At 49.8% G+C, this 17,443-nt stretch overlaps 1 protein-coding gene across 3 annotated transcripts in view; it reads left to right on the top strand.

The window, feature by feature from the left end:
- The window catches only part of PPARGC1B (PPARG coactivator 1 beta), a 97,001-nt gene that overhangs the window by 58,827 nt on the left and 20,731 nt on the right, over window positions 1–17,443 (top strand). For all 3 annotated transcript variants that reach the window (XR_004952058.1, XM_016150372.2, XM_036224700.1), the window contains exons 2-3: window positions 8,900–9,070; window positions 15,457–15,675. Coding sequence is in view for 2 of the 3 variants with exons in the window: in XM_016150372.2 (XP_016005858.2) it covers window positions 8,900–9,070; window positions 15,457–15,675 (390 nt within the window). In the remaining variant the exon portion in view is untranslated. The remainder of the gene's footprint in view (window positions 1–8,899; window positions 9,071–15,456; window positions 15,676–17,443) is intronic.

The following is a 17,443-nucleotide window of genomic DNA, read 5'->3' as shown; positions in this document are numbered from 1 at the left end:
GGTGGTGATGGTTGCACAACAATATGAAGATTCCCGATGCCATTGAATTGCACACTTAAGAATAGTTACCATGGTAAAATTTTTGTTATGAATATTTTACCATCATTTTTTAAAATCTGGGAAATAGGGAGCAAATATCAGAAGTACTAATTGAGGGGTGATGGGTAAGAGAGAGACGGGTGGCCACTTTCGGATATAGTGGTCAGGAAGGCCCATTTGGTGGGGACACTTAATCTGGGATGGGGGTGATGAGGGAGCGGCCATGCAAAGATGAAAGAGAGAGGAGATGTTTTAGGCCCAGGGAGCTGCCGGCACAGAGGCCCTGGGGTGAAAACTCAAGCTGTACACCAGCCATGAGGGAGCCAGTCTCTGGAGATGCACAGAAGCCCGGTGGCTCCCCGTTACCAGCAAAGGACGAGCCAGGGCCAGCTCTGCCGCAGCGAAGCATAACAAGAGATACCTGCACAGCCTTTGCTGTTCACGAAGCACTTTTCCTGCCACTGTCCCTTGAATTCAAGAGGCCCTTGAATTCAAGTGCATAAAATTGACTGCAGTTGTAGGCAAACACAATGTGGATGTCACGCTGCCCTAAGATACCCTTACTCGCTTGCTCGCTTCTGTCAGAGAATGTACTTCGAGCTTTTATTGTTTCAAAATCAAAATGAAATGCACCACTTTCTGGGCCTGGGGCAGCCTGTGCCTGCTAAAAGGCAACCCCGAGAGGTGCCAGGATCTGCAGTGGGGAGAAGAAAGAGCTGACAGTGCCCTCTGAGACAGGGGAGGGAAGTCTGGGTTCTGCATAGCCACGTACCAGGACATCCAGGAGTTGCTCCACCCCAGGTAACCTCACCTGGGCATAGCTACAAGAGACTTTACAGATCCCTGTTGGATAAGGGGCTGCTTGCAGGAAACAGAAAGTGGGGAAAGGAGATGCCTGAGTAAGATAATACCCGACCCAGGAGACTTTCTGTTCTTTCTTTCCCTTGCCTTTAGAGGGGAAAAAAAATGTAACACAAACACTTTGGTGTACAGGGCACAGCTGTTAAGGAAATGGCCTGTCATTTTGGAAAGAACTTTGGATGGAGACTCTGGAGATCCCAGTTTGTGTCCTGGCTGTATGGATCTTGGGTGACTCCCCATTCATTCTTTCTATCTGCAAAATAAGGCATTAGTCTTGAGAAGTCTTTCTGCAGACTCTTCCAGTGCCCTAACCCCTGGTTCTGTGGTTTGGCGGTCTATCGTAAGGATTTATTTCCTGTCCTATGAAGGTGGGATCCATACACGATAGTCACCTTCTCTGATGAGAGTGGGAACTGTGGCTGGTGGTGAGGGCGAGAGAAGGGAATTCCTAGGAAAATGTCAGTGAAAACAAAAAATCATCAAACATAATGCCTTACATTACCTTTTAATGAAGCCGTATGACACATCCACTCCTTTTTGCCAGTCTTTTGCTATAGGATTGCTTGCGGTGCTGGCTCTGAAATTCCAGGTCATCTCTCTGCACAGTCCACAACCCCAGCGCTGGCTCCTGGTTCCAGAGTGGGGATTCATCCCGTGGGACCAAGAATTTAGGCTCTTGTCAAGTAATCTGAGTGCAGAATCCTTCCAGATTCTTGCCAATTTCTCCAAATCTTTTACAATGATCTCACAGACACATTTGACAGCAGGTTTTTTTTGGTTTTTTGTTTTTGTTTGTTTGTTTGTTTTAAGCAACTCAACTTTATTGAATCCTTCCTTCCACAGCCTTCAACCTAGTTTCCCTTAAAATCATTTCTTTTGTATTTATAGTTTCTGTTTATGAACCACTTAGTTAAATTTTATAATTATAGTTACCAATGGGTAACACAACCTACTCCCAGTAAACAACCCAGCTGGTGGGAGCAGACGTGTGGATGACATAGAATGCCTTATCTGAGGCCCTGAGATATGTCGGGCATTTTTTACAGGGGTGATGGAGAGGGTTGGTTAACTTGGCTGTTTGGTTAGGTGATCGGGGAGCTTCTATTGTACTGAAGGCCTGAGGAAGTCTGGTTAGGATTAAGTCTGTCCTGGCCTTGCAACCCAGTTCTGAGCACAGGACCCCATTTTGTTCTCTGGCCTGGAGAACCCACTCTCATCAGAGCTGGTGACCTTCTGTCCAGTCACCTTACCCTAAATCTTGAGTGGGCAGCTGCATGGCTGGAACTTAGGGTCCCATTGGCCAGGGCTGAGCATCAGGAGGTTGTGTTTGGCCGGCCGGGGGTCACACACATGCTCCCGCATGGAAAGGGCCTTGAATGCCAGCTTGAGATGTTTAGCTGCGAGTGTTTTAGCAGGAGATTCTTTTAGTGGTCTGGTTTATCTCTAATTCCAGGATGTTTTGTTCTTTTAACATAGGCTCGGAGCCCCTCCAGTTTTCTACTTATTCTTGCTGGAGCTTAACTTCATATTTGCAGCCTCCTGAGTCTTATTTCAGAGGATGCTGTAAGTTTTCCTATGGAGACTAAGACCAATTACTCTTCCTACTGTTCTCCTAGAAGCCTCTTTAGGAGTTTCGAACTCATTTAAAAGACAGTGGGAAGATTAATTTTTTTTTTTTTTTAATGGAAGAGAGATGAATTTGTCTTTTCCATTGATGGGTGACAGAAACTCCAACTGTCATGTAATCTAGAAGGGACATTTACAAAACCGAGGCGTTCACGGAATAGATTGGCTTCAGGCACAGCTGGATCCAAGTGTTTAAATTATTATTTTTTTTTATCCAGGGAATCTGTCTCTCTCTGCTTCTTGGTTCTTCATGTTCTGTGCTGGCTTCGTTCTTAGGCAGACTCTTCCCAGGTGGTGACAAAGATGGCTGCCAGCCTCTGCAGAATTAAATTCAACCAGCTGAGCCCCTTGTCCAGATGCTCCAGAAAATTCCTGGTGTTTACTCCTACTGCTGTCAAACCAGTTGTTGTGGTCACTGGATGGAGCACGTTAATTAGCCAGCTCACGCCTACCTGGGTGGAGGAGAGCGGCAGCGGCTGCCCCGAGGAAAATCGGTGGGCTGCCACCATCAGGAAGGGGGATGGGTGGGGAGCCAGCCACATAACAGACGTGGGAGGAGGAGAGAAAAAACATTTGCGTAATGAAATGGCTTTGTGGGGACTTCATGACTACTTACCTCGCTTCCTTCCTAGACAGCAAGTAGAGGCACAGGGTCCTAGGCCTAGACCAGGCCAGTTCTAATTGACTAGTGGTGGCTGCTAAGGCTCTGTGTTGAGTAACCTTGGGGCTCAGCAGGAAGGAGAGCTCTGATTAGTTAGTGGCATTTGTGCTTAGGGAGGCGTGAAAGCGCCAGGTACCTGCCACCCTAATAGATCTCGTGGTCAGTCTGGGCATTCCTGACAGCAGTTTAAAAGGGAAAACTTGCCTTAGGCCATCAAATAGAACTTCTTGTCAGTGGCGGAGGCCCCAAGCTGGTGGTAGGGCAGTACTTAGGATGTCCAAGATGGCGGTCAAGAAGTCTGTCAGACCTGGGGTGGTGGGGACTGGTGCTCACCATCCCAGGCAAGCCCAGAGAGAGCCAGCGTGGTCTGGCTGTTGAGGCAAGATCATTCCTCCAACAGAAACCATGAGTAACACTGGAATCGGGGGCTGGTCAAGGTTGAAGGAACACAGGATGAGAGATCGAGTAGGTTTAGGACTGAGGGGAAAGGTCAGCAGACAGATCTGAGAAGCATTAAACCTCCCATCAGTCAAATGGAGACACTGACCATTGACTACTTGCTGTATCTTGGGAAGGTACCAATGAAACCATAGCTGTGAATGTCACTTGAATGTCAACTGTGGTAAGTGCTGTATCTGTAACCGTAATTCATGCTAGGCTCCCAGCCTATGTTACTTTAACTTTATAAAGCCCTGGGAGGCAGGGTACTTTCTATTCTCCCAATTTTGTCAGTAGAAATGGAGGCGGCAAAAGTTATATCCTGACCTCAAAGGATTAGTATTAGCAAAGCCAGAGCCTAGTGCTTTGTCGTCCTTGTCGAGGCCTCTTCCCATTTCAAGACAGTCCTCTCTGCACCTTTGTCTCCCCGTCTTTAAATTGTTTATTCATTAAATGCTGAGTTTGACCTAAATATTTCCCCCAAACCTATGTGGATCTCAGAGACCGGATAAGTACAGAATTGTATCAAATACTTGAGTAAGAGAGGTGCCTATGGTCTGTCTGTCTGATTCTTTTTCCTAGAGGGTGCAATGAGAATCTGAGTGGGAAGGTGACTAGGGACAGACCCAGAGCCCAAGCTCTGTCACTACAGCTTCCTTCCACTCGGTAACTCTGAAAATATGCTCTGGGCCAGGCACTAAGCGAGGCGATTTGCTGATTGCGGTCAGGAAAGTGGAGCCACCAATTTTTCCTGAAGATGCATTCTTTCTTCAGCAAGGAATCGATTTCTGCCAAGATGCACAGGCTTCCAATGAAGCCACTGAGGTGAAGCTGGATGAAACACCACTAATCCACTGCCAAGGGCATCTATCTCCCTGGTTTGGGGCAGCCACGGCCCTTTCAGACTGGGATGTGGGGTTACTGGAGGAATGACGAGGAAGGCTCCGCCACCAGCAGGGGAGTCCCGCAGCAGGGGGGTGAGCAGACCTGTGGAGGGGCTGAGGCCGCCAACAGCACAGCACGTCTGGCCCCAGACCGTCTCTGCATGGCCACGGACTTGCCACGTGTCTTGGATTTTTCGTGGCCTTTGTCTGAAACTCCATCTCCCCATCTGTAAATGGGAATAAATGGTCTCGGATGTTCCTTTTAGTTTTCAGAAGCAGGATGTCAGACGATGGCACAGGCTTTGTAGGGAGCAAAGAGACTTGGGTTTGAATCTCAGCTTCACCTTTCTGGGACCCTGGGTGCTATGGGTTGAATTGTGTCCTCCAAAAAAGGATATGTGGAGTAGTCCTACCCAGAGGTGATCAAATTAAAGCGAGCTCGTTAAGGGTGGGCCCTAATCCAGTATGACTGATGTTCTTATCAAATGGGGAAATTTGGACACAGAGACAGGCTCGCGTAGATGGAAAACACATGACGCGACAGAGGGAGAAGACGGCCATCCACAAGCCAACACGAGAGGCCTGAGAAGTAGCCAGCCCTGCCGACACCTAGATCTCGGGCTTCCGGCCTCCAGTGCTGTGAAGCAATGCATTTTTAGTTGTTGAAGCCACGCAGCCTGTGGTGCTTTGTTACCGCAGCCCTGGCAAACTGATATAAGTGACTCGATCTCCGACTTTCCCGATTCGTCACGTGGAGACAGTGATACCCGCCCTAGAGGGCTGTTTTAAGAATCTGATGAGAAGATGCACTTAGCGTGGTCCTCGGCATATAGTAAGCTCTTACTAATAGCAGTAGTTTGGTCCTGTGCTGTGAACTCGGGGCTCCACGGGTGGGGCCCGTGGAAGGTGGCCAGTACAGAACAAGAAGGCCTTAAGCCAAAGAGAACTGGGTCACCTGAGGCACCCCTTCAAAAGCCTCTCTAAAGATGGAAGAGGCCAGAGAAATCACTACTAATGCAGCGCTTAAAGGTTTTTAGCTAGAGTGGCCTCGGCCTTAATTGACAAGGCCGTGGAGCTGAGGTTTCTTTATTTTTATGTCCTGGGTACACTATGAGTGTGTCGAGCTGCTGTGGGTAATCAATAAGTGCAGTAGCCGTGTCCATTTTATGGGTGTTTGTAAAGGAGGTGGTGTGGTTTTGATGGGTAGGACACTCACTGGATGACCCTGAGCAAACCCATTATCCTCCGTGGGCCTCAGTTTCCATTAGCAGCAAAGTAATGGTGGGAGATAGACCCACCAAGGTGGGCGTTAAGTGGCATCCCTAAACCTGGAAGTTAAGTGTCAATTCCTTGTGCTGATAGGCATCGTACACGCATATCATATGAAGAGCGTAAAAGCTATTCATAGCTTTTATCTGGTTCTTGAAGGGGCCTCTAATTTTCAAATTTTCCACAGTAGCTCAGGGCTGCTGATTCCCGGCTGGTCTGGGATTCCAGGACTCTGATTATAAAGTTGTTTCTCAGCTTCAGGAGCAAGTCCTACAGAGGTGGCTGCAGTGAGAAACTAGGATGAGAGAGATCAGAAATATACAGAAAGAGCTCCCCGCGAAGCTTATCGCCGGGAGCTTCGCTAGACATGGAGGCCCCAGCTGCCCAGCACCCTTGAGTCTCTGCTCTGGGGCCCCCTTCCTGCTTCGTAGGCCCTCGGTGGATCCGGGTGGTGCCTACCCATCCCTCCACCTCCTCCCTCCTGGATGCCTTACCGGCCTCACCCATCTGCCTGCTTCTATGCTGGCCCCACCCGCATTACACTAACCATCCCTACCCGGTCTGCCTCCACCTGCCTCTCTGAAGGCATCTGCTCCCATCCCCCCAGCTCACCGAGCTGCAGCCTCACTGCCTTTCGGTCAGTGCGTCTCACCCCGGAGCTCGTGCACACTTGGGCCTTTGCCTTTGCTGGGCCCCCTGCCTGGAATGTTCTTCCCCATGTCTTCCACAACCTGTCTCCCTCCGCCTTCAAGCCTCGGCTTAGATGTCATCTCTTCTAGGAAGCTTTTCCTGAACCCCCATTAAGACAGATTCTCCTCCCTGTTATCCTCCATCAGTGCACCTGGTTCGTTTCCTTCCTAGCGTTAACACAATCCATAATGAAACATTTATGCGCTTCCTTCCCTCGCTCGGGTGTCCACTTGTGCAGGAATGAACTGAGTCTTGTATGTCACTATACCTGGCTCTTGGCATTTAATAAACACTGGAATGTACCCACTATCATGGCTAAAATTAAAATGAATGACAATACCAAGTGCCGGTGAGGGTGCGGAGCAATCAGAACTCTCACGCAGCCGACGGGTGTGTACAGTGGCACGATCGCTTTGGAGAACAATTCTGTAGTATTTATAAAGTCACACATACATGGACCATATGGCCCAGCAATTCTACTTCTAGATATTTACCCAAGAGAAATAAAAGCATATGTCCACACAAAGACAAACAGAAATATTGCAGACGTATTCGTAATAGCCAAAAACTAGGAACAAATCAGTCATCCACCTAGAGCAGGTGATACTGCTGTATCCCACAGTGCCCCTGGGCAGGGAGGAGAAAGGAGCCTCCCAGGGGCAGCTGAGAACCCAGCAAAGTGTCCCTTCGGCTGTGGCGGTTGAGCGATGGTGACGAGCGGTTAGGGTGTTGGCGGGGCCCGGAGTGACATGGTACTCTGTATTCGTGGACGTTTAAAATGTGTGGGTTGGCGAAAGATTGGGCATGGGCAGATGGAGGGCAAGGGAGATTCGAGGATGTCCCTGGAGACAGAGAGAGACTCGCTGAACACCATGCTCCCTGACCTGAGAGCAGGGGACCAACCACTTGAGAGAAGCTGACCCTCGTGCTATCCATGCATGCAGGATTCTTGCAAAACGCCAATTAAGACATTTGACCTAAATTTGGATAAAAGCCTTTTTCCTGTGTCAAGTTGAGCTAATAATACACATTTATTCATAATTTATGAAGCCTAGTAAGTGGGAACAATTAAGGAAAAGGCCTGGCCAAAACCTATTTCTCCTCAGTGTCACATGGGCCCTTTTTTGTTCTCGAAGGCAGTCCCACCCCTCTCTGCCTGCCTTGAAATGCTGTTATTTTTATTTTTTGTAATTTGTCATTGCTGTGAGCTTCCATTTCCTGTGCACTTACTCAGCCAGGCTCTAGCAATGCCCTGTTTCATGTTAACTGTGTGTGGCAGGTGGTGTCCCGTTTTACAGATGAGGCAGTTGAACTGCAGAGAGGTGAAGGGATGTGCCCAAGGTTTCGCAGCTGCTGCGTGGGGATCGTGATCGATGTCTGCCAGACCCCAGGGCCGATGGCGTGCTGTTCAGTGTCAGCCTCCCGGCTCTGGCTATTTCAGAAACTGATAAACTGGGGAGACCAGGGTCAGAAAATGATTGCCTTCGGATCCAGGGGTCTGGGCTTAGGCCTAAGCGTCTGTGTTATTTCTAACACACTCCCAGTGCTCACACTGCCCGTCGTGGGACCGCGCTCGGAGGCGCTGTGTCAGTCGGCGCTATTACTGGAGTCCTCCATGCCTTTATCCCACCCCGCCCACCACTGTCGGAGGGTTTATGGCCTTCTAGACCTTTCCCTGTGCGTTTGCATGTGTGTTATTGTACGCAGAGAAATGCGTAGCCTGATTTTTCTCTTCACACGTGTGGGATGATATTCTACCTGCCAATATTCTGCTATTTAGTTTTTTATTTAACGTGTCGTAAAGAGAGTATACATCTGCCTCATTCTTTTCAACAGCTCCATAATATTCCATGATACAGGTGATTACAGTTTTATTTATCTATTGTCTACTGATGGGTGGTCTTACACTTTTAGACGTTATAGATATTCCTGTAAAATCCCTGGGAATGTGACTGTTTATCCACAACACAGTAATCGCTCAATAACATTAGCCATTATTATTGCTGTTTTTGTGTTTCATTATTACTATCGAGGGAATGTTGCCTTCTGGAAATTCCCTTTCAGTGCGGGGCAGTCATGTGAAGGAGTAGCTCTATTTATAGGTGCTAATAAAGTTTTCAATAAAACATTTCTGGTAAGGGAAAGGAGGTGGCTAGGTGGGCAGGGCCTTGCGGGATGCGTAGGAGTACAGAGGAGAAGGGAAGGGAGCAGCAGGCAGGATTGCACTGCCAGGGCCTAGCTTAGCTCCTGGTAGATTTAACGATTGCAGGAGAGCAGGGCAGACTTTTACATTTCTTGGGTACTCGGCAAAATCAGGCCTGGCCGAGGGCGACTGAAGGTCCAGGCTGGCAGCATCATGAGTAAGAGGGTCGCCACTTGGGTCCAGCCAAGCTTAGCTCTGACCAAGCCTCCTTCCTTCCTGTCTCCTCAGGTGGGGTGCGAGGAGGAGCAACTCTGCGCTGACTTTCCAGAGCTCGACCTCTCCCAGCTGGACGCCAGCGACTTCGACTCAGCCACTTGCTTCGGGGAGCTGCAGTGGTGCCCCGAGAGCTCCGAGACCGAACCCAGCCAGTACAGCCCCGAGGACTCGGAGCTGTTGCAGGTATATCCTCTCGAGCACGCCACCCCCTGCTCAGCCATTCCCCTCTCTGCCGCTGAAAGCCTGGTTCTGCCCTGCACCACCTTCTCCTGCACTTGCTCATGCAGAGAAGTCTCCTCCCGGCACCTGCCTCTCCTACTGGATTTGTACTTGATCTTGGCAGCCCTCGCCCCACTGCGGGCCTGCGTTATCACCTCTGGAAAGTTACAGCTGGGAAGAGCCGCTTTCTCCATACACCCCCATCGGAACCCAGCCCCTCTGTGGGTCAGGGAGGGTTCCAAGTCCTCCCTTCCCTATGGTGTCTCACTGAATTCTTATCTCTACCCTGTGAGGCAGGCGCCATTATTCCCCATTCTACAGAGGAAAGAGCTGAGGCTTAGAGAAGTTAAGTCATGTGCCCAGGGAAGTTTACTTTACCTACTCAGCAGGGAGCTGGATTCAAACCCAGTCTCCCCGCCTCTCGAGCCAGGGCTTTATAACTATGGTGACACCATACTGGGAACCACTCACATTTACTGAGCACCTGCTCTGTGGCAGGACTGTCCCTGGTTGTGTATACGAACTCATTTAATTATCTTATAAACCTCTCAGACATAAGTACAGTTACCCCCATTTTTTAATCGGAACCTGTAGTTTCTTTAAAATGAGGCAGCACGCTATGCATACATATGCCTCTCATCCAGGGTGCTCCCAGCGCCCAGCCTCCGGGGCATGTGATGGGTGATGTTTATTTCCTTTGAGAAGCCCTCCAGAATGGAAAAATATGATGTCTGGGGTTTGCTTCAGAATAAAGCAAGTTGCATGTGTGGGTGTGTTGGTGGCCTGGAGAGAAATAGACGAAAGAAGATTGGCCATGTGGAAGGCGGGTGATGGGTACATTCGCATTCATCATTCTTTCCTTGAAATATGCTTCTCCATAAAGATTGGGGGAAGATGGTGCGGTTCCCTGCGCCTGTCTGGCAACATAGTAATAATAACAACGTACCGTCTGCCAGATGCCGTGCTGGTGTGCCGTGAGCATCATCTGAGATAGTCCTGCTGAAGATTACATCATTCCTTCCAGAACTGTTTATGGAGCTCTGTGTGTCAGGCACTGTGTTCATCAGTGGACTGGGCAGTCCAGAGGGGAGGTTGACCCTAGATCAGCGAACGCATAAAGAGTAGTCATTGAGACAAGGGCGCCAAAGGAAATAAACCTGAGATGAGAAGAGGGTCTAGAGACTGACTGGGTGGTCAGGAAAGGCCTCTCTGAGGAGGGGATGCTTCAGCTGAAGGAGGAGAAGGAGGAGCCTCATGACGATCAGAGAGCAGCGACAGAGCTTTCCTGAGGGAAGAAGCAGTAAGTGCAGAGCCAGGAAGCAGGAAAACTTGCTGTGCTGGGGAACATAAGGGCTGGAGGGTAGTAGCTAAGAGGAAAATGCCGGGAGATAAAGTCAGGGAGGTAGGCGGGGGCCAGGTCATGCAGGGTCTCATGGGCCATGGTAAGGAATCTGGATTTTTCCCAAGACTATTCTAACCTATAAGTAAAGGGCTGTTAAGGATCCATTTTACAGGTGAGGAAAGTGATGCTCAGAGTGGTTAAGTAACTTGCCAAAGTCACACGGCTAGGAAGGGTCAAGGTGAAGACTCTAACCCAGGAACCCATACCCCTCACTGCCACACAACCTCTCTGCCAACCCTGTGAGGGTCAGCAAGGTGGGCTCTAGTTCTGGCTCCATCTGGTGATCATTTTTTATGCAAACAATGGGAAAAGGACCCCCGCTCTGCTGCCCCCTCCCTCACCGGGAGCCGACATCTAGAAAATGCTTTCAGGTTGTGGAGACTGATGAAGGAGATGAGTTTAGATGCTATGCAGAGGCCGTTCTCACCTAACCGTATAGGTCCCCATCTACTCAGAGACTGGCCAGACCCACTAGCAAGGTCCTGCCAAGGTCCCACTATGCGCATAAAATAGTCTCAGGCACAAGTCAGTGTGTTGTGGCCCCAGGGACAGCAAGGACAGCAGAATCCTCACAGATGGTCCAGACTGTGGCAGAACCTGCCCACCCAGCCCCTCCCCACCCATGGCCTGTGTCCCCCACCTGCTCTCCCAAGACTAGGCCAGCTCCACTGGTTACACGCCACTGCTCCTCTGTGCGTGAGGTTATGTGGCTAATGCCCCACTCTTCCCCCGCCCCTCGTAAACCCAGTGAGCACGGGGATCGTCACAGCGTTGTGCGTTGTTGTGGTCCCAGGTGTCTGCACAGAGCCCAGCACTTTCTCAGGACTTAATACCTTTTTATCAAATGACTACATCCTTCAACGCCCAGCTCTTATGCCGGTTTCTCCTAACTAAGGCAGTTAGTTGGTCAGTGACGTCCTCTCCTGGTCTCGCATCTTGTGTGTATGTGTCTATATATGTCCTTCAGACTTCGAGCTCCTTGAGAACAAACAGCATCTTATTGGTTTCTGGGCCCCTCTCATATTATAAGGACTCAATCATATGTGTTGAATGAAGGAACTGATTGTAATATTTTCTTTCCTCCCAAGGACCAGACATGACCCATCCTACAACCTTGAACTGGGACTCGGGCAGAGATTCCAGTCCTCCCTCTGCCACTAGCTCGGACACTGTCCTCATTTGATCAGTGGGACTCAGAGCTGTGCTGCCTTGTGTCAGAGTTGCATTCTAACAATCAAATGGTACCATTGCTATGGAAACAGACTGGGAGAGTGGAGAGCAAGCTATTGTTACAGGGTTGACGACTCCTGGGAGGTAGGGACAGTACCTTCTGTGAGTCCTAGAGCCAGGGCCACAGCAGGCACCTAGAAAACATGTTTGGAGGAAACGAGCATTTGGTTGTCCTGTCACACTGTGCTGTGTGGCCTTGGCAAGTAGCTTCCTTGGGTTGGGCCTAAGTCCCTCCATGCTAGGAATGAGGAAGGGAACTCAGATTCAATCAGTAGTTGAATCTGTTTAATCTGTTGTGGGGAGACTCACGGGGTCCTTTTAGACCCTGATGAAATGGACTAACACCCAGGAAAAAAATGGGGAAGACATCTCCTGGGTTTCCCAGAGCCTGGTTAAGTCCTCCTGGACTGCAGAGGATTTCTGAGTGTTCCTCTGGCACTAGTAGCCTAAATATTCTGCTCTGTGTCATTCCTTCAAGCCACTCTAGGCCCCAAATGAAGCATTTTCCATCAGATTTCTTAAAGACTCTTTTTCCTCTAGCTTGAGCTCAGCTCAGGAAGGTTGGGGGTGGGGCCAAGTCTATTAATATCTCTTCCTCAGCTGATTAACTCTCCATTAATTTGCACTCCGTTTCCAAGCAGAGCTGGGAGAGTCGAGCTAATGGGCCCGGGAAGAGGAGAGGGGCGGCACAGCTCCCTGTGATGTATTATCCCAGGGTGCTGGTGGGACAATGCTGCAGGCGGGAACGGCCTTTCTTCCGGAGGGCTCAGGGCCTTCAACCCCGCCTGGCTGTCCCCAAGCTGGAGCAGCTCAGCGAGGGCTGAGGAGCGCACGGGGGCCTTTTGTTAGTCATTTTGTTTGTACCAACCTGTTGGCTGCTTCCTGAGGTCTCTATTATTTAGCGTGGTGCCTGGCACACAGTCAGTCTTTGACCCCTTCTCTGACTTGCTGTGTTTTGTGACCTTGACAAGTCTCTTTCCTGGACCTTCATTCCCCTCACCCTAAAAAGGATGGCAAAGAAGCAGTTGTTGCCTGGAGGACTGTGTTAAGAGAGATGCTGGTGTGAACGGAACAGCCACATCTGGTTAGAGATAAGGGGAGTGGTGGCACTTAGGTCACGTGTTTAACAGTCCTGGCCACTATGTGATCCCTGAGGGATCCAGCTGATATTTGCCATGGTAATATCACTGGGCCCTTGGCCATCCCCTCTGTGAAAGAGGGAATTCTCATTCCATCCAGTGTCGATGACTCATTTCTGAATAACTTCTCTCTAGAATGTGTTCTTTGAAACCCTAATCTCAGTTGTCTCCCTGTGGCCAGAATTCATTGTTTGGCTCATTCATTCTTCCATTCGGAAAAGTCTTCCATGCTTCAGGCACTGAGCTAAGCACGGGAGCACTTTCATTACTACTTCCAGACTTGCCTTCCTTGTAGACAGCCAGGGATCATGGCTTCCTATTTTACAGAAAAAGCAGTAAGGCTTAGATGAGGGAAATGACTTATCCAAGATCAGTCTACGGGGCAGAGTCCTGTGTGGTCAGCCCCCAAGAGTGGTCATTTCGCCCCAGGTTCCAAGATCTTAATTTCCTGGCGGGCTAGACACATTGCTCTGGGGACACGGGGACTCTGGTCTTTGGGTGAGGATGGGGGACAGTCAAGTGAGCCCCATCACATTCTCAAGCCAGAGTCTGTGGGCCTGGATCCGCCCTCCCCCCATCCCCGGGGCCTGGGTCAGGCCCAACCAAAACCTTCTTTTGACCTCTCTTTTATTCTTAGCTCTGTTCCAAAAATTACAAACATGCTCGTTCTCCTCTCCCCATGTCCCTTTGAATTACTCAGCTGCTGCTCCGGCTGCAAGGCCTGGAACAGATTTAGTGCGGCCAAAGGCCATCACGAGATGTGTATTTCAGATGAACTTCCTGAAGAAAGGATAAACAGCCAGACCTGGGATGGGAAAGTGTGCTGGGGGAGGCATCATGTGACAGAATGTGCTTCCCGCCAGAACAGGCCCAGCAACCAGGGTTTACTAAATCAGGTGCTCGCTGCCTCACCTAGAAGCGGTGTGATCTCTGGACTCCTGGCCTTCTGGGTGTGGGGGCGGTGGGCTGGTGTCTGAGTGGGCTGGAAGCGTGCTCACTGACCCTCCTTGTTATAGGTCTTAGACACCAGAGAAGGAAGGATCTTGGTTTATCTGTGCATGGCATGCTTGGTCTAAGCCCTGCCTGTTCTGGGTTTGTTGTATGACCCTGGACAGCTCGCTCAACCTCAGTTGCCTCATCTGCTAAATGGAAGTTAGAATAGTATACCCCTCTTAAGAGCTGTTGGGAGGTTCATCTGTGACAGTATTTACCAAGCCTTTCTGTTCCTCTCATCGACCAAATTCTTCGTCTCAGGACTTTGCGCTTGCTTTTCTCTTTGCCTGGAATCTTCTTTCCTCTACCCTTTGCCTGGCTGGTGCCTTCTTGTCTTTCAGCCTAAGTTTAAGTTTCAGCTGCTCAGAGCCGTCTTCTTTGACCTCGAAAATAGCCTGTAGATCTTTACCGTGTTCTCATTCTCCATCCCAGCTTCCTTTTATTTTCTTTCCAGTCTTCCTCACTCTTTGAAATGATCTCGCTTGTTTCTCTGTTTAACTCTTTTCTCCACTGGAGTGTAAGCTCCATGAGGGCAGGGGCTGTATCAGGCTTGGCATGATGTATCTCCAGTGCCTAGATGATGCCCAGCACAGAGCAGCCATTCAGTACGTGTGTGTTAGGGGAAGGGAGGAAGGGAAGAGATGGGGAGAAAGTCCCACAACCACTACCACCACCACCATCATCTCTATCATCATTACCAGAGTCATCACCACCATCATCATCATCATCATCATCATCACCATCATCGCCATCAATATCATCAACACCATCGCCATCACAGTAGTAATAGTAATAGTAATGAATGCTTATCATGTGCCAGGCACTATTTCCTAAGCATCCTACATACGTTAACTCATTCAGTCCTCAACGATGACCTTATGAAGTAGGTACAGTTGCTATTCCATTCGACAGATGAAAGAGCTAAGGACCCACCATTGATAAGTAGAGGGTCTGGGATTCAGTCCCAGCTCCAGAGCCCAAATTCAACCATACAACTCTCCGTGATGAATGAGGCAAGCAAGTCCTGGGAACCCGCAGGAAATTAGTAGTTGTGATTGTTATTGTCATCATCGAACCCTGAAGCTTCCAGCCTTTCCATTGTCTTCTATGTCCCCAGAGTCAGGGGGGTCCGGGACCTGCCATAGGATGCTGCTACCAATGGCATAGGCCAGCTTCAGGGCTGTGTCCCAGGGGTTGGACAAAGGAGGCTGCAGCGTCAAGCTGCTGTCTTTGGTGGAGGGGACAGGTGTCTCTCAGGGGGCAGCTCTGTGCCCAGGGTCACATGCTAATGAACAGCAGAGCCCAGATTGGGATTCCCAGGGCAAGGCCATTTCCAGTGTCACCTGCTTCCTGCTCATAAACTTCTGGGATTCCTGGAGAGTCGATAACACATTCCCTGGGCATCTGCTATCCCAGCAATACTGAGGATCCGATGGAGGAAGCATCCGAAAGGGTTTGGCAGGACAGTGATCAGTGATGGTGGTGCAGCCTGTGTGTGCGGAGCACGTTTCCGCCATGAAGACGAATGAGCCCAAGGTATTGACTAACCACGTCCCTCTCTGCTTCACCTACCCTTCTCACTGCAGATAATTGACAGCGAGAATGAGGCCCTCCTGGCAGCACTCACCAAGACCCTGGATGACATCCCCGAAGATGACGTGGGTCTGGTCACCTTCCCAGCTCTGGATGGTGGAGATGCACAATCCTGCACCTCAGTTTCGCCTGTCCCCTCGTCTGCGCCCCCCAGCCCCTCCCTGGAGCCCCTGGCCCCGGCTCCAGCCCCTGAGGTGGATGAGCTCTCGCTGGTGAGACTCTATCTCCAGTTGAAGTGATGGTGGTGGCCTGGGATGTGGTGCCTGGTTTCAGGGGTGGTGGATGTAGGGAGTGGGCTTCACAGCAAACAGCCTGGATAGGATGTGTGAGGCCTCCCTGGGCCTCACCTTCCCGGAACCTGTACAGCCACGGAGGCTTCACCTGCATTCCGTAGGCCCTTTGGGATTTCGTGGATTCACCCTGTGTTACAACCCCTTAAAATCACATGCAAACATTTTCCTAAAGATTATACATACATACGCAATAAAAATCTAAGCAGGAAACGTGGACAGTTAAAAGCAAAACCTCCTTACCCATCTCACAGTCGATTTTTCCTTCCCCAGGGCTTTCCATGCTTACTGATCTGTTATGTGACTTTCCTCTTTCACCTTTTTTTTTTTTTTTTTTTACAACAAAAGGGGGCCTACATTACACACTTTCTGCACCTTGCTTTTCTCATTGAACTGAGCACAAGTAGCTCTGTTTCATCCTTTTTGCTGTCTGTATAGGTTAAACCATAGTTTATTTAACCAGTTCCTTGGCTGATGGATATTTATCTTGTTTTAACTGCTTTATTGCTACAGTGCTGTAGTCATTGTTCTGTTCAGCCCTTTGCCACGTGTAAATGGGTAAATTCCTAGAAATGGAATTCTGTGTCTACAGGTAATGCGATGTTTCCAGTTTAGACAGGTATTTCCAGATTGCCCTCCAAAGAGGTTGGACTGGTTTATATTCCCACTAGCAAAAGTTAGATGCTATCTGTGTAAGTGTATGTGGGACATGCGGATGTGCGTGTGAAATCACAGCTTTCTCCGGAGAAAGTCTCAGCTTTTATCAGATTCTCAGAGGGTTCTAGACCTCAGTTGCTCAAAGCCATCGCCCTTTGCGTATTGGAAGCTGAGGCGTTTTGGGGTGTGAAGTCCAGCTACACTCACCTGTCTTGGGCTCCTCATCTTGGTGCTACGGCCCCTGGGGGCTGGCAAGATTAGGAAATTTAGAGACCGTTGGAGCTGAGAGGAGTCTTGAGTCACAGAGAGTTTTGAGCTAGAAAGGCCGTTAGTGACCATCAAGCCCAGCGATGGGATAACAGACGCCCAGAGTGGGGAGGGCCTCTTCCGTGGTCACATAGCGGGCTGGCGTGCCAGCGAGGGCCGGATCCCAGGTGTTCTGCCGCCTGGTCCCGAGTGCCTTTCCTTCTTTTCTGCTGGCTGTAAGTTCCCCCAGCAGCTAGTGTGTGCTGAACACATGAATATGTTCCGTCCCACATTGTGGCTCCTGCTGATAGGGGTCCTGCTTGCTTTCAAACTGGAATCAGACCTCCTGGGTTTGAATCCCAGCTTGTGTATCCCTAACCTCTCCCTGACTCAACTTCCTGGTCTGTAACGTGGGGTCAAAAATAGTGCCTATCTCAAAGGATGTGAGGAGGAATACAGCAGGTACTATATGTAAAGCACTTAGAACAGTGCATAATAACCCATAGAAGTTGCTCAATAAATGCTATCTAAGTAATAGTCCAGCGCGACCATCAGGAATGAGGAATCTCAGTGCCATTTCTGTGCCAGGGCTCTGGAGAGGGACCAAATTTCCAAGAGGCAGAGAGCGACCCCTGCTGGTCACAGGTTGTTCCTTCCTGTGCCTTAGACGGCTTCCATTCCACACAGGTTTTCAAGCACCTGTCTCAGGCACTGTGCTAGGCACACAGGAGATAGACTCACCCGCTAGACTCCCAGCACACCAATAGAGTCCTAGAAGGGCCCTGAG

This window comes from Rousettus aegyptiacus, unplaced genomic scaffold (genome assembly GCF_014176215.1).
Source record: "Rousettus aegyptiacus isolate mRouAeg1 unplaced genomic scaffold, mRouAeg1.p scaffold_m13_p_7, whole genome shotgun sequence".
In the NCBI taxonomy this organism is placed as follows: domain Eukaryota; kingdom Metazoa; phylum Chordata; class Mammalia; order Chiroptera; family Pteropodidae; genus Rousettus; species Rousettus aegyptiacus.
This window is presented reverse-complemented; position numbering and strand designations above follow the sequence as displayed.